Source organism: Urocampus carinirostris, chromosome 7 (genome assembly GCF_059441175.1).
Source record: "Urocampus carinirostris isolate Australia breed hairy pipefish chromosome 7, RoL_Ucar_1.0, whole genome shotgun sequence".
NCBI classification, from domain to species: Eukaryota; Metazoa; Chordata; class Actinopteri; order Syngnathiformes; family Syngnathidae; genus Urocampus; species Urocampus carinirostris.
This window is the reverse complement of record NC_142355.1, coordinates 1637722-1654425: the sequence shown is the minus strand read 5'-3', so window position 1 is coordinate 1654425 and position 16704 is coordinate 1637722. Positions and strand designations below refer to the sequence as shown.

Sequence of the window (16704 nt, the reverse complement as noted above, 5' to 3'; positions counted from 1 at the left end):
GGATGGATATTTTAAGAGAAAAGAACATCCTGTAGGCAGTCATCCGTAGCAAAGAGATTCGAAGGTGCGAGCACCCCTCAGACAGAAGAGCTCCCCGAAGTTTTTATGGAAGGGGACTCTCCTTCCAAACAATCATTTTCCTTCCTCCTCCATCCCTCCCACCGTCCATCTGTGCCTTCTGCTGACCACCACAAAGGTAAAAAATCCTATTCATTCATAATTCTTTTCTTTATCCTTTTATTTTTTTATTTTTACACGTTCATGTTAGCGTCATCTTAGCCTGGGTTCCATTTATGTTATTCGTGTCTTAAAGGTAAACAAAGGTAAACATTCAGGATGTTGAAACGGATTAAAACGATTTACATTATTTGTAATGGGAAAAATGATTTCTGCGTTCGAACAAATCGCTTTTCGGAAAGAAAGAAATAACATTTGTATGACAAACAAAACTTACTGCCAATGCATTCAGATTTCATTTTTGTGCTTTCTGTTTTTTTTCTTAATAATATTTAGTTTCAGTTTATCATTTTTTCCATTTGATATATTTTACTATTTTTTCCTCAATATTTGCAATTCACTACAACAATAAATGATTCAACTCGAAGATTATTTTGCTCATGGATGGTCATAGAGATTCTACGATGTAATTGTCTTTTCAGAATATAATAAAAAAATGCATAATATTAGGAAAATAACTTGTTGGATGACAGGTCATATTTGAAGTGTAACGACTTTTTTTTTTGGGAAACAATTTGGGGATTTGTTTTTTTTTCAAAATGTTTTTTAAAGTCATTATTTCGACCACTAAGTGTTGCAGCGGTGTGTAGTACAACCAAAAACGAGTGCTAAAAGGAAAAATACATACTACAGGGACTCAGAGTGACCAAAATGCACATTTTTCTTCTCATAGCAGCAAGATGGTGGATTTCTTGACCTAAGTGTATTTAAAAAATGTATGTTTATATGCTTTATTATTCATTCAAATCAATATTTCTTTACGACTAGGAAGCGCTAAAAAATAGACATGGTCTTTTTAATTCAATTTCTGTCATATTTTTTAAACATTTTTTTTTAAATAAAATGAGCAAAACAAAAATGTGCAGAATTTACTTTTCAATCTGAGTTTATGGAACAACTTGCATTGTACTTTCATTTTCACACCATCTGGAAACCAGTTTTGCCTAATTCATGCCTAAACACGAAATGAGAAAACTAAAACGTCATCCACCTATTGTTTTTTTTTTTGTAAGTGGAGGCGTCATTAAGTCATTTCATAATACACACCAAAGGACTTTGGTTTCATCCACGCTGCAGGTATCTATTTACTCATGATTGGATAAGTTTAATTAGGGTTACTCGGCAAATGGTGTTTATACATACTGGAATGGACTGAAAAACTGGAAAATGATGTTGCTAGTTCTCTGACTTGTCCCACAATATTTGCTTCAGTTTTGCACCCCATTCTTCAGAAACATTCTAACTAATCCGTAATACAGAAGTGATACGGATACAATGCAGACAGTTCCCCATTCCAGCATTGTGGTGTATTTGTAGTGTCTGTTTTTGAGGTTGGAGGTGTTAGCTTTTAATATTTAAATGTAGCGTTTGCCAAATTGTTCGAATGAGTTATCTGACTCCATTAACCAAACATAACCTGCGTTCACCCAACAATGCACGCTCGTTTCTTGATGGAAAAGATGACCACGGGGGCAGATTTCTCATCTCATCTCATTAGCTGCACCGCTTATCCTCAGTAGGGTCGCGGGGGTGCTGGAGCCCATCCCAGCAATCATCGGGCAGTGGGCAGGGGACACCCTGAACTGGATGCCAGCCAATCGCAGGGCACACAGGGACAGACAACTCGCTCGCTCGCTCATTCACACCTAGGGACAATTTGGACCGGCCAATTCACCTGAAATGCATGTCTTTGGAATGTGGGAGGAAACCGGAGTGCCCGGAGGAAACCCACGCAAGCACGGGGAGAACATACAAACTCCGCACAGGAAGTCCGGTAGCTGGATTTGAACCCACACAGGAGGTTCCCAAGACCTTAAAACTGTGCCGCACACGCGCTAACCACTGCACCGCCGTGCTGCCCGGGGGCAGATTTAATTTCTTAAATAATTTAACGAAGTGTACTCCATCGAAAATAGTCAGAGTCTCTGGGAAGCCTTTTCTGAAGTCATCTAGCTTTCCTCTCGGCCCACGTCTTTCCCTGCACAACGGCGCGCCGACTCCTCCCATGGGCACGCCGACTCCTCCCGTGGGCGCGCCAATGAAGCCCCCCGGGCTCCACCACCTCGGAGAAGAGCGCCGCGATGTCTGGCATTAACCAAAACAACACCGAGCGTTTCTACGTCATCAGGGCCTTGTTCTCAAAACATCGCCTGAGTCCTGTTATCAAAATTCCCTAGTCAAAATATTCTGCATTTGGAACAGCGTGACCTGTCATTGAACTATTGCCTACTCGGTGAAAATCTTCATTGCACTCAATAAATGTGACTTGTATTCAATCGTATGAAATCCTTTATAGTCAAATGTATAAAATCCTTCAGAGGTCTGAGGGCAATAGAATGTTTCATTTTGTATTCCAAAGATTTGCATAAAACGTCCAAGATAAAATGATTTGTAAGACCAGATCAGATTATATCTGTTTCGTGTCCATCATCAGTGTTTTCCAAACATTTATGGATGGGCTATCCTTCCAGTGTCTCAAAATTGTCAGAGTGAAGGTCATGAGTCTTTAGTATTTTGAAAGAACTGCAATGTATTTTTTTATCCAAAGGTAGGGTGCGTGGTTTGAGGCATACCTGTCAACCTGTACGTTTTTGCCGTACAAAGTACGTTTACAGTGAGACCTTGGTTATCGCGGTTAATGGGGACCAAAACCACCCGCAATAAGTGAAAATCCGCGAAGTAGCGGCGCACCTTCAAAAAAAAAAAAAATATATATATATATATATATATATCTTTTTTTTGATTATTATTTTATAGACCCGGTTAATGGGGAGCAAAACCACTTGCAAAAAGTGAAAATCTGCGAAGTAGCGACGCCCCTTCCAAAAAAAAAAAAAAATATATATATATATATATGTCTCATCTCATTATCTGCACCGCTTATCCTTATTAGGGTCGAGGGGGGGCTGGAGCCCATCCCAGCCATCTCCGGGCAGTGGGCAAGGGACACCCTGAACTGGTTGCCAAGCTGCAAATCACATTAGTTCTTGCAGCTATCTGCGTTCTTCATCGACGCACGAGCCGAGTGATCCTCTGCTAAGAGTCGTACAGCTGGGCGATTTTACGTCCTCCCGGGACGATCGGAGACAAATTCACGACAGGGTTTCTACTTATGCCGCACCGCGGGTGCCGTTCGGTCGCTCCCGCGAGCCAGCCCCTAACCTGCGGCGCGGGTACGTTCAGGCGCAATACGCACGACACCGCGACAAGCCGAGCGGGTCGGGCGCGGAGGCCGGCGCCCGGCATCTCCCACCCGGGAGCCATCGGCCGGAGCCATACTCTTTTAACCATTACAGACCGCGAAGCTCTGAAGCGAACGTCGAACCGCGAAGTAGCGAGGTCTCACTGTATTATGCATTTGAAGACGTGTACGACGTACAAGAAAATCCGTACGGAAAAACGCAAATTTGTCAATGATGGGTACCATCCGGTATACACCGACGATCACCAAACGGCAAATCAATCAAGTCATACCAGTTCGCCGCGGTAGCCTCTATCTCAGTATCGTTTTTCTTGTTGCAAACGAAGCCAGCAGTTTGATGCTACTGTGCGCATGCGCCTGCCGCCTGGGGATTTCCCATCATGCATCATTCCGTGGTAGTTGTGTAGTGAAAGGAAGTCCGTCTCTTTTTAGAGAACCGGATTTTTCGGCTCAACTCGTTAAAGAGAGCCGGCTCTCCAACGGCTCACTTGCTTTGATGCATTCTATTACGAATGACGATCTTGTATAAAGAAGTTAAGAAAAAAAGGAAGTATAAAAGGAGAACATGAAAAAAGTTCGTTTTAATCAGTATATTACCAACAATAATTTAATGCAGAAAATGAATTCATCATTTCAATAAGAAAACTCTACTTAATTCTATTTGCATGTATTTTTTCCTTCTACAGTGAACGTCCAAGCTACTTAAATTTTGAACTTTTTTTTTTATAATAAACCTCATTCATGTCGAGCAACTCAGTATCTCACAACAAAATGTTAATTAACAATATATATGATATAAAGAAACACATGTACAATATAACAAGTTAAACTACATGAATAAACACTTTTGAAAAAAAAAATATGGTGTAAGATTATTATGATTTTGTAAGGGAAAATACGAATGTTTGCAAGGGCATGGAGCCCTCGAGCGCGACAGGTAAGTTGAGGTGTCCTTAAAAGTTGAAATTATTTTTTTTCTTGTAAGGGCGGCAGAGCAGATCGTCTTCGGATCAAGAGATCGCAGGTTCGATTCCCGGCTCCTCCGTGTTATATGTCAAAGTGTCCTTGGGCAAGACACTGAATCCCTAATGCCACCTGATAGCAGGTTGGCGCCTAGCATGGCTGTAGGGCCGCTATTGGTGTGTGAGTGTGTGTGAATGGGTAAATGTGAAGCACATTGTAAAGTGCTTTGGGAGGTCTTCATTGACTTGAAAAGCATTATAGAAATGCAGACCATTTCATTTCATAACAACGCCCAAATCGAGTTCACAGAGCCTTTATAATTCTTTTCCACCGGGCCTATCTGCTTTTATTTTACTTTTAGCAACATACGTTGGAATGAAAGGGGGATTGTGGAGTGAGTACGGTCCAAACGCCGAAACAAATTCAATAAAAGATGAGAAAAGAAGAGTTTAAGCATGTCTAAGAAATGCACGCTCAGCACAGGCCGAAAAGGACGTCAGCGAGTGAGAAAGTTCCAAATTCCCTTCAGCTCCTTTCAAGTCTTTCTGACATGTTTACTCTGGATCGTCATCTCCAATCTCGTTGCATACAATTTCACCTACGTTGTTATCAATGACAATCAAGAAAATTCAATTCAAACCACACGCACTGCTCCTCCATTTCTAGGTTCTGTCCATGTCTGTTTGCACGTTTGGCTTATATGGAAGTTTGAGTTGGGTTTTGTCTGTTGTCTGTGTTTTGTGCAAAAATTTTGTGAAGTAGATCACGTGGGGCAGCTCTCAGGGAGCGGGAGGTGACCAACTGTCCGGGGGCTGAGGCGGAGTCGACACGCCAATTATCCGGGAACGGGAGACCAATGGGACACAGCCAAGTGGCGGAGGAGATGCTTTGCCGAGCAACTCGGGCTTCTGAGAACTTTCTATGCAGAAAAGAGCGCGCAAATTGTTTGGATGAGTGGTGATTGGGAAAGGTCACAAATTGGAGTCAGATGATGAATTGAAGTTTGTGTTGATTTAACAAGAAATTCCAACAGGCTCTAGCTGCCATTTCCAGCGATGTATCATTTTTCCATTGTCCCGGCATTGTTTTCATCCAAATCAAACTTTCTTGCTACTTGCGTACCGGGACCCAGATAGAGGGTCTCGCTCCAGCGGGTGTTATAAATTTGTTTTCATACCAGTCAACCAAAATACGTTTTTTTATGCATTTTAAGACGAATACGACGTACAATGAAATCTGTACGGAAAAACGCAAGTTTGTCAATCGCATGCGTCTGACGCCTGGGGATTTCCCATCATGCATCATTCCGAAAATAAATAACGGTGTACGATTATTTTGTATTTTGTACAGGAAAATACGACAGTTTGTACGGGCATGGAGCCCTGGAGGTTGACAGGTATGTGTTTTAAACATTTTTGTTGTTGTTTTACCTCATCTACAAAATAGATGAGAATTGTCAGTCCCACACGACACCATTTACTTGTTGTCATTAAGGTTCATTTAATGGGCAAGTCTCATTCAATCACGTGAGATCCCTTTTAACGTTTAAATAAGAAATAACATTGCCATCAATTGGTACTTTTCAAGAATCATTTAACAAAACACCATAACTGTACCTTCCAAAACAACTCACTTTGTGTTATTTGTAACCGCGGTGTACCCGTCCCACCAAAGATCCACACTCACGCTGGACTGGCTGATGAGGTTTTTATTACAGTTGCTGCAAATGAATAAGTCACACACAACACGTGGTTAGCTCCTCTGCTGGCTTTCAACACGTTGGCAGCGGGCTGTAAACTGCCCAATACATTTTCTTCACAGTTGAGATACAATACAAGTTCAGAAAATCAACCATGACAATTATTTTTACATCAATTTTAACAAAATACTTTTAACAAGAGATCGTATAGTGGGTTTTTTAACGTTTACAATGAATTCAACATATTTTTCTTTAAACTGAATTTTAACCAACATCATCCTTTTTATATATATATATGAGAAAATAGAAATAATAACAATAACGAGTATAAAAACGGGTACAATTTACTTGCAAATGAATGAGTCACACACAACACGCGGTTAGCTCCTCTGCTGCCTCTGTTGGCTATGATCTCTATAAGGGGAATTAGCATTTTAGCACAACATGCAACGTCCGGCAAAACTAACATAAAAGGCGACAGAAACAAAACGAAAATAAATCCAAACAACATCAATCACATTACTGTGCATGTTGAGAGATTTGTCAGCTGTGGTTTTAATGTTTAAAATTCACTTTTTGCGGAGCACCAAAAGATCGTGCCTTATTGTCAGCAGCGCGCTGTTAGGCTGCCAACGGCATTCGCCTTCCGGTCACAAGATCAAAAGCCAAACCAAACCTTACCCCATACCAGCAGGACACTTACACAAAAACTATACAACATATTTCAGCAGGAATTTCATCAAAACAAAAGTTATTATTACACCCGTTACATTTACATCACAGTACACTCTTAACCAGTCCAGCATAACATAGCATACCTCACCAAAGGCCTTATTTGTTGCTTATGCTAACGGGTGATCCACTCTTACTATTTATTTTTTGTAAACTTTAAAGACATCCCAAACAACCTATACAAACATATTTTCACATATTATCATCCTCACAGTAAGTGTGTTACCAGTATATACATCTCATCTGCAAAATAGATGAGAAATGTCAGTCTCACCCGACACCATTTAATTGTTAGCTTTAAGGTTCATTGATTGAGCAAGTCTCACGAAATCACGTAAGTTTCCGCGAGACCTGGCCCAAGCACCCTTCTCCGACCTGAAACACTTTGCCATCTAGTGGTGATATACTGGTACTTCTCTTACCCTTTCTTTAACATTTAAATACAAAATAACATTGCCTTCATTGGTATTTTCAAAAAGCATTCAACAAATCACCGTACCTTCCGAAACAACTCACTTTGTGTTATTTGGTATCATAATATACAAATGAACATCACAGTACACCTTTAAGCCAGTCTAGTAAAACATAGCATACCGCACCCAAGGCGCCATTTGTTGCTAATGCTAACGGGTGACTCACTCTTAATATTTCACTTTTTGTAAACTTTACAGATATCCCCAACAACCTTTACACACATATATTCACATATTATCCTTCTCACAGTAAGTGTGTTACTAGTATATACATCTCACCTGTAAAATAGATGAGAAATGTCAGTCTCACACGACACAATTTAATTGTTAGCGTTAAGTTTCATTGATTGGGCACGTCTCGCTAAATCACGTGAGGTCCCGCGAGATTTGGCCCAATCACCCCTCTCTGACTTGTGAGACTTTGCCATCTAGCGGTGATATACTGGTACTTCACTTATCCTTTCTGCTTTACAAAACTCAATACCCTTAAAAATACTAGTACGCTTCCCCTAACAGTCAAATACGGATTAAACAAGATAAAAATCCCAAAATATAACATTTGAACTAGTCAGCAACCCTTGTTGCGCCACAGTCATGCATAGTTGTCATGGCGCCCAATTGGCCCCGCCCGTGTGGCGCCAGCTGCAGCTTGTTGACAGATCTCTGTCCATTTAAGCTCAGTGCTCTCACGCTTCCTTTGTCAGCCCATCAACGAACCTCTGCCCCGCAAGACATGGGTTCTGACTCAATCCTGTTTTCCTGTTGGTATTTCCTGTCCGGTATTGTTCATTTTTGTCCTGTTTGATATCAGTTTCCACTTTCGTTCCCGTCTAGTTTGTCCTGTTTAAGTTCGATATCCTGTTTTGATATCTATACTGTCTGTCCCTTTGTTTCATATCGGTTTCCAGTTTCTGTCGGAACCCGAACAGATACAGGACCCAATTGCATCACGTTCTCACACAAGCTTTTTATTTTATGGGAAATGGGGAGTCATGCACGTTAGGAAGCCGGTCTGGCATGGAAGGACAGGACGTCAGAGACCAACAAGATCGATAACAAATCAGGGTAACGAAAATAAATAGGAGAAACTAGACAGGAACCAAAACTGGAGAAACTAACCACCAGGACAAAAATAGATTGAAAACAAAACTGGAACCCGAAATTAAACAGTACAAAAATAAACGGGAACAATACCGGACTGCAGGTATCACAGGAAAACAGGACAGAACCCACATCTTGTGGGGCAGAAGTTTGTTGACGGGCTGACACGGAAGCAAGAGAGCGCTGAGCTTTATATACACAGAAAGTCAATCTCTAAACGAGCTGCAGTTGCGCCATACGGGCGGGGTCAATTGGGCACCATGGCAACCGTGACACACACGGGCGTGGCCAAGTGGGTGCCATGGCAGCCATGACAGTTTCGTTCCCGTCTATTGTGGTCCTGTTTATTATTCTCTCCGGTTTTCATTCCAGTCTAGTTTGTCCAGTTTAATTTCGATATCCTGTTTCATTATCAATCCTGTCTGTCCCGTCCTGTCCGGTATCGACCCCATCTGTCCGATATCTGCTCGGGCAATTGGAATCGATCTCGTCAGTCTCTGGGTTCCTATCTTTCTACGCCAGACCGCTGCCTAACGTGAATGACTCCTCATTTCCCGTAAAATCAAAGCCTAAGTGAGAAACGTCACGCATTTGGGTCCTGATCCTGTTCCGGTTCTTGACACATTATATCACAGCAAAAAGGGCGGATTGTCTCGTTAAATTCTAGATGGTCAGAGGGTCGCATAACCAGTCCATAAATCTGAAAGCGATTTTTCACGGCTACAATGCTAACGGATGAGCTAAAGCTTTTGGCTAGCCACAGAAAAGACGAGCGCTAAAAACTCATTTCTGGATACAAGTACAAAACAGTGGGGAAGGAATATTTCAGTTTCAGTGTCAGTTTTTCAAAGACCGGATACAAAAAAGGGGATGGATTTTCTGGGTACACAAAAAAGGGGGACAAGATTTTTCAAGACGTCCATTTTATTTGCCAAATTTGGTCTCAGACAGCTCGGTTTCCGCAGGTTCCGATTGGCCCTCGCCTCCGATGACAATTTCGACCAATGGGAAGAGAGTGATGTCCCCTCTGGGAAATAGAGGCGAGACGGTCTTTCCTTTTGGGGACGATGAGGACAAAAAGGTAGAAACCGTTTTTTCTCATTTAGTCTTTATTTCCTCCCCTATTTTCTTATCTATTTGTTTTTTCTCGATTTCACGATTTATTTTGCAAGTTACGATGTCTCGTATTTTGTCATTCCATCACATATTTTATCGAGTATTTTGTCACGTCGTAAATAATTTTGTCATGAGTCTGCTCCTTTGGCTTCTGACCTCTTTTCAAACCCCCGTCTTCCTGTCACCTGTTGTCAGTCCGTCTGCAAACCTCAGCTACACGCTAGGCAAGCCCTTTTTGACTCCTGATTCTATCCTGCCCAGTTTCCCGTCTGATTCCCGGCGCCGACCTCTTTTCTGAACCCGTTTATGTTTTTGCTCCTCCATCCCGGCCATCGACCTATTTTTTCCTCGCTCTTGTGGATGCAAGCCCTTTCGTCCTTCTAAATAAAGCTGAGTAAAATGAACGCAAGTGGGTCTTGTCTCCGTTTCTGGTCTCTGATACATTTATCATTGATTTCTTTTGGTATTGTTTTGTCAAACATTTTGTTGGGTATTTTTGTTGAATATTTTGTCGTATATATTGTCATATAATTCAATATTTATTTTGTCATTTATTGGTTGTGTATTTTTTCGTGTATTTTTTAATGTATTTTTTAGAGTATTTTGTCGTGCATTTTGTTGTGTATTTTTTCTTTTATTTATTTGTGGAGTATTTTGTCGTGTATTTTGTCGTTTCATGATCTGAGTATTATTTAATGAGTTTATTTTTGTGTGTATTTTTTAGCCATGGGACCCGATTGGCTGTCGGGCTCTTTTTAAACTCCCGTCTTCCGAAAGGAACCCGTCAGACCGCCTGCGAACCTATGCTCTCAGCTAGGCAAGCTTTTGTATTCTCAGACACTATCCCGCCCTGTTTTCCTGCCTGATACCTGTTGCCGACCTTTTTCTGGACCCGTTTCTGTTTTTGCTCCTCTGCCCCCGCCATCGACCCGTTTCTCGCTGTCAAGGACTATCCTCGCTCGACACGGAAGTCCCACTGCTCCGTTCCTGGTCTGTGACGATTTTATTGTGTAATTTGTCGTGTATTCTGTCATGTATTTTGTTTATTGGTTGTGTATTTGTTCATGTATTTTTTTGCAATATTTTGTTGTGTATTTTGTCGCATTGTCCTATAGTTAGGTACGACATGATTTAGTGTCGTGTTCTTCCCTGTTTCATACAGTCTCCGTTTTGTCTCCATTTTTTCTCTGGTCCTTTGCGGGGTCAGTCGCTGTCGCCCGGGGATCTCGGCGGAACGTCCTTCTCCCGAAAAGTGACCTTCTTGTTTCTCCGGGTCTCGGTCCAGGGACGTCGAAGGAGCGGCCGATCGGGGACGGCGCCCACCGCCCCGGCCTTGCCCCGCCCCTTGAAAACCTTCCGCAATTTTTGCCGACTGAAAGCGTAGAGCACGGGGTGGAAGACGGTGGTGCCGTAGCCCGTGACCAGGAAGCCCAAGCGCAGTTCCGTCAGCGTGCGGCTGGGACCCAGACACAAGAGGGCGCCGTTCAGCACCGTGACGGGCGTCCAGCACAGCAGAAAAGTCGACACGATCAAGAGCGACATACGTAGAACCCGTCTTTGCCGTTCTCGTCTTTCTCGGTGGCGTCTGACGGCCCTGCGCAGGGCCACGATGAGGCTGACCGAGGTCCGCATCCCTAGCGTGGCCGGGCCGGGTTCGGCGCTACTCTCCCCGGGCTCTGTCCTTTGTCGGGGCGTGTCGGTCGTCCCCCCTGCTGCCCCTGCTGTCCCCGGTGCCCCCGGTGCCTCCCTTGCCGCCGGCCCTGCCCCTGCTGCTCCTGCCGCCACCCCAGTCACCGCAGCCCTCGCCGCCGTTCCTTTCCGCTGCTTTTTGCCCGCCTGGAGACGGGCGCCCGCGTTCAGCGCCCGCAGGATTTTCCGGTACGTGACCAGCATCACCGCGCCGGTGAATACGAAAATGGGAATCTGCGCCAGCAGGTGGTAGTAGAGACCCGCTCCGTCGGCCTCTCGGTCCGAGGCGGGATCCGCTCTTCCGTACCCCCCCTCCGATAACCCCGCCTCCACGAACGGCAGGAAAAAGCTGAGGGAGGACACGCCCCAGACGGCGGCCACCAGCGCTAAAAGCCGGCGTCCCGTCAGGAGGCGGTGGGCGGGCTTGGCCGAGATGTCGTAGCGGTCCAGCGTGACGGCCAGCACGTTGGCGGCGGTGGCCACGCCGGCGAAGGAGACGCAGGCTTCGTGGAAGCAGCGCAAGAGCGCCCCCGGGGTCGGCGTCAGCGTCAGCGCTAGGGTCAGCGGCACGCAGCAGGAGCAGACCAGGGCGTCGGCCACGTGGAGGTTGAAGGTCACCAGGTTGCTGACTGAGTTCAGCAGCTCCGACCGGGTGCAGTACAGGACCAGGACCGTCAGGTTGGAGCTCAGACCCAGGAGGATCTCCAGAGTCAGGAAGAGCGAGAGCGAGGCCCGGAAGCCCGCCGGGTAGGGGTGGGCGGAGGCCGGCGGGGACGGGGTCGCGCTCCGGTTCGGGGATAGGCCGTGGTCGCCCACCGTGGAGTTGCTCGCAGTGACGTCCGGCCAATCGGGAGAGACGGGGTCCTGGACACAGTCGGGGAATGCCGGAGAAACGTTTACAAGTGTGATATTGATCTCGACGAACGTGCTACCCGACGCGACCATTAAGCGGAAAAAAAGAGACTGAAACGTGACACGTCATGACCAAAACTTCAAAAATGACCAACCACTTTTTATACCTCCGTCTTCCTGTCACCGGTTGTCCGTCTGCGAACCCCAGCTTATGCTAGGCAAGCCTGTCAACCCTGACTCTTTCCTGTTCTGCTTCCTGTCTGTTTCCTTCCTCAGACCCCTTTTCTGAGGTCGACCACGATTTTTGCACCGTCGTCCCGGCCACCGTTCTGTTTTTTCCTGTTTTCGACACCTAACCCAACTAAGAGAAACACACGCAAGTGGGTCCCTTCTCTGTTCTGGTCTTGAGAGACACAAAAATGATTAAATTGACGACCCAAAAAGCAACTGAAAAAAAAGACTGAAAATTGAAAATAAAACGACATAAAAATTGCGAAAAACAAACAAAACAATAAAAAAAACAAATAAAAACTCAACAAAAACAACAGATTCCAGCCAAAAATAACGACAAAACGCAACCTAAATTTGACCAAAGAAAATACCAGGAAGAACCCAAAAATGTCATGATTACAGATTTGAAGCACCGGTGCTCGCTCATTTGGCGCTAACTGCCTCAGACTCTGATTGGCTCTCTGTCCCTAATTAAACCCACTCCTGTCTGTCACCTGTTGTCAGTCCGTCTGCGAAACTCAGTTTACACTAGGCAATTCTTTTTCGACCCTGACTCCCACCTGTTTTTTGCTCCCATCCGTCCCCCGGCTTCGAACTGTTTTTGATCCCCGACCACGTCTACTCTCCTTTCCTGGCTTACGACTCATTTCTGACCCCGACCAGGTTTTTGCTCTCCTGTCCCGGCGACGGACCCGTTTTCCGTTCCCACTTCCGCGTTCAGAGCGACCTGCTTCCCGCACCCAGCGATCACCAGATCGTGGGCGCAACCCTTTCTCTTTCTTCCAATAAAACTAAGAAAAACGTAACGCAAGTGGGTCCTGTCTCCGTTCTGGTCTTGAGAAACGCAAAAATGACCGCCCAAAAAGCAACTGAAAAAAAAGACTGAAAATTGAAAGTAAAAGGACATAAAATTTGCGAAAAAACAAACAAAACAATCGACGAAAAATGAAGAAAAACTCAACTAAAAAATAACAACAGAATCCACCCAAAAAAAACACAAAAATGCAACCTGAATTTGACCAAAGAAAATGACAAAAACACCAGGAACAAACCAAAAAAGCCTTCAAATGAATTTAAAACAAATGATAAATTTACCCCAAAAACAATCAACAAAAAAACTGCTGAAATCATTTTTCGGCATATGGCAATTTGTCTTTTGAAGCCCACCTTCATTGCGTCGTATCCCGGGACCCTTCCTCTCTTCACCAAACGAAACAGGAACAGCCCTCGTGGTCTTTTCTCACCAAATCCCTGAAAAGACACCAAACCGAATCGGAAACGGAAGTCACGAAAGGGATTTTTCCAAACGTCTCCGGCGATATTTACCTCGACCTTCTGCACGCAGTCGGACGGGGCATCCCCCGTCTTGTCCGGTTCCCGGGCGCTTAGGCTCCGCCCACTCTTTTCAAATCCGCCCCGTTCCAAAACACTTCCAGTTTCTGTCCAATCATTCGGTTTCTCCGTCCGGGGGAGGGACCGCCAAACACAAGCTCCGCCTCCCGGTCTCCAATGGCAACCGCTTCTCCTTTTCCTATCGTTTGTCGATTCGTTTTCCGACGGATCGATTCGTTATCCCATCAATCGTCAATTGGTTTTCTGGGGAATTGTCAACTGGTTTTCCGACAGGCACCCGACTGGTTTTCCGATCGATCTCCGACTCCTTGTCTAGCGAACTGTCAACTGGTTTTCCGACAGATGCCCGACTCGTTTTCTGATCGATCCCCGACTCCTCGTCTAGCGAACTGTCAACTGGTTTTCCGACAGATGCCCGACTCGTTTTCCGATCGATCCCTGACTCCTTGTCTGGCGGACTGTCGACTCGTTTTCCGACGAACACCCAACTCGTTTTCCGATCGATCCCCGACTCCTTGTGCGACAGACCGTCGACTGGTTTTCCGACCGACGGTCGACTGGTTTTCCGATCGATCCCCGACTCCTTGTCTCTCAAACCGTCAACTGTTTTTTCAACAATCCCCCGACTTGTTTTCCGATCGATCCCCGACTCCTCGTCTAGCGAACTGTCAACTGGTTTTCCGACAGATGTCCGACTCGTTTTCCGATTGATCCCTGACTCTTTGTCTGACGACTGGTTTTCCGATCAATCCCCGACTCCTTGTTTGACGGATCGTCGACTGTTTTTTTGACGGGTCGTCGACTGGTTTTCCGATAGACCGTTGGCCCGTTTTCCGATCGTTCGCTGATCAGTTTTCCGATCGATCTCCGACTCGTTTTCCGATCGATCCTCGACTCCTTGTCCGACAGATGCCCGACTCGTTTTCCGATCGATCCCCGACTCCTTGTCTGACGGGTCGTCAACTGGTTTCCCGACAGACTGTTGGCCCGCTTTCGCTGATCAGTTTTCCGATCGATCCCCGACTCGTTCTCCGATCGATCCCCGACTCCTTGTTTGACGGATCGTCGACTCCTTTTCAGACAGATCCTCGATCGCTGTTCCGGTTACCCGGTTTTCCGACGAATCGGTCTTCAGCACGTCTGTCACAGCGGCTCGGTAGGTCAGCGCATCCGATTGGCCGGCGGCCTCGTCCAATCCCCCCAGGGAGTCCCGTCGGAACGTTCCTCCGACGTCTGCTTTCCTGTAAGACGCTAGCCCAGGAAAACCAAGACCGATCGGTGAGCCGATTTACAGGAGGGGAGGTCGGGCCCCTCGCCCATTTGTCTCTTTACCTTCCCGGATCCTTTTTCTGCCTGAGTAGAAAAGAAGAAAAAGATGAAAAAATGCATCAGAAGCGGAAAACAGATCCGTCTTCGCATCTTCTTTTGATGCGCCACTTGTTTAATTTTAAAGGGACAGTGTGTATCATTTGCCCACAAGACAATGCTGCATTGTGTCAGCAAGAACACAAATTACGACCATTGTTTTACAAAGTGAGAGAAAATAGGAGAAAACGTAAATAAAGCGGAAAAAAAAAATCAAAAACAGAAAGGGAAAAAAGACACAGTGAATAAGAGGGAAATGAAAGAAAATAAAGAAGGAAACATGGAAATGGAAAAAAACGAAAAAGAGGGAAAAAATAAATAAAAGAACAGAAAATAAAATGGAAAAATGAAAATAGGAAAAGAATTTAAAATGGGCAGGAAGGAAACACAAAAAAAGGAAAAGAGTTGAAAAATACATATAAAGTAAAAAGAAAGAAAAATAGAAGAGCTCAAAGAGAAAAGAAAAAAGGAAAATGGAAATGGAAAAAACAAAAAAAGAGGGAAAAAGAAAAAAGAACAAAAAAAAAAAGGAAAAGGAGAATAGTTAAACATTTTTAAAACGGCAAGGAAAGAAACACAAAAAAGGAAAAAAAGGGAAAGGAAAGAAAGATTTAAAGAATAAATATAAAATAAAAAGAAAGAAAAATAGAAGAGCACAAAGAGAAAAGAAAGAAGGAAAAATGGAAATGGAAAAGACAAAAAAGAGGGAAAAGGAAATAAAGCAAAAGAAAATAAAATAGGAAAAGGAAAATAGTTAAAACATTTTAAAATGTCCCACGACCCTATTGTGGATAAGCGGTGCAGCTAATGAGATAAGATGAGATTTTTAAAACGACAAGGAAAGAAACACAAAATAGGAAAAAAAGAAAAAGAAAGACAAAAGTAAAGGAGTTGAAAAATAAATATAAAATAAAAAGAAAGAAAAATAGAAGAGCACAAAGAGAAATATAAGAAGGAAAGAAAGGGGGGAAAGGAAAGAGAAAAGGGGAAGGGAGAAAAAAGAAAAGGAAAAAACAGGGGAAGAAAAATATGTAACAAATGAAAAAAAGATGAAGAAAAAGGAAATAGGAAAAGAGAAGAAGTATAAATACTCAAGAAGTAGGAATACACGGGTAGCAACCAAATACTTGCGTATCCGCCGGTAGTGTGAAGAAAAAGAAGAGAAAATGGGAAAAAGATCGAGGTAAAAAGCAAGAAAATCAAAAAAGGAAGGAAGAAAGAAAGAAAGGAAGGAAGGGAGTAAAAGGAGCAAAAGAAAGGTTCCAACCTAAAGGAGTAAACGAGCGGAAGGTCCAATCTCTGCTCCTCAAATCCTTCAGGGAGTCAGTCGGGGACGGAGGAACGCTCCTCATCCTTCCTCGCCGCTGCAAAGATTGAAAATCTAGACCCCCTCTCTCTCTCCTTCCCTCTCTCCCTCTCTCTCTTTTACTGCAGAGGTTTGCAGTGCGTCCTGCTTCCTGATTGGTGGCCTGTAAAGGCTTTTCCCCAACCAACAGGGGGACAAGATCTCTTCTTCTTCTTCTTCTTCTTCTTCTTCTTCTTCTTCTTCTTCTTCTTCTGCTCTCTCCAAGTCTTTTATTTCTGTTTCTGTTACCTGCAAGCGGTAGCGAGAAGTCAGATCCGTAGAAATACTCCAGTAGCGAGCAAGTACTCCAGTATTAACCAGTAGTGGAGAGTAGAGAAGGTGAAAT

The 16704-nt window shown here is 44.2% G+C and overlaps 1 protein-coding gene across 3 annotated transcripts in view; it reads right to left on the bottom strand.

The window, feature by feature from the left end:
* The window catches only part of LOC148362089 (G protein-coupled receptor 22-like), a 210877-nt gene extending 194459 nt beyond the window's left edge, over positions 1-16418 (bottom strand). The window contains exons 1-4 of one of the 3 annotated variants that reach the window (XM_088339529.1): positions 16281-16418; positions 13622-15001; positions 13463-13546; positions 6096-12076 (exon numbers count right to left, since the gene is read on the bottom strand). In XM_088339529.1, coding sequence (XP_088195655.1) covers positions 10727-12076; positions 13463-13468 — 1356 coding nt within the window. In that variant the 5' untranslated portion in view covers positions 13469-13546; positions 13622-15001; positions 16281-16418 and the 3' untranslated portion in view covers positions 6096-10726. Of the gene's footprint in view, positions 1-6095; positions 12077-13462; positions 13547-13621; positions 15002-16280 lie in introns of those variants that run through there. The other 2 variants (XM_088339530.1, XR_015850844.1) reach the window with 2 other exon arrangements.
* Between the last annotated feature and the right edge of the window lie 286 nt (positions 16419-16704).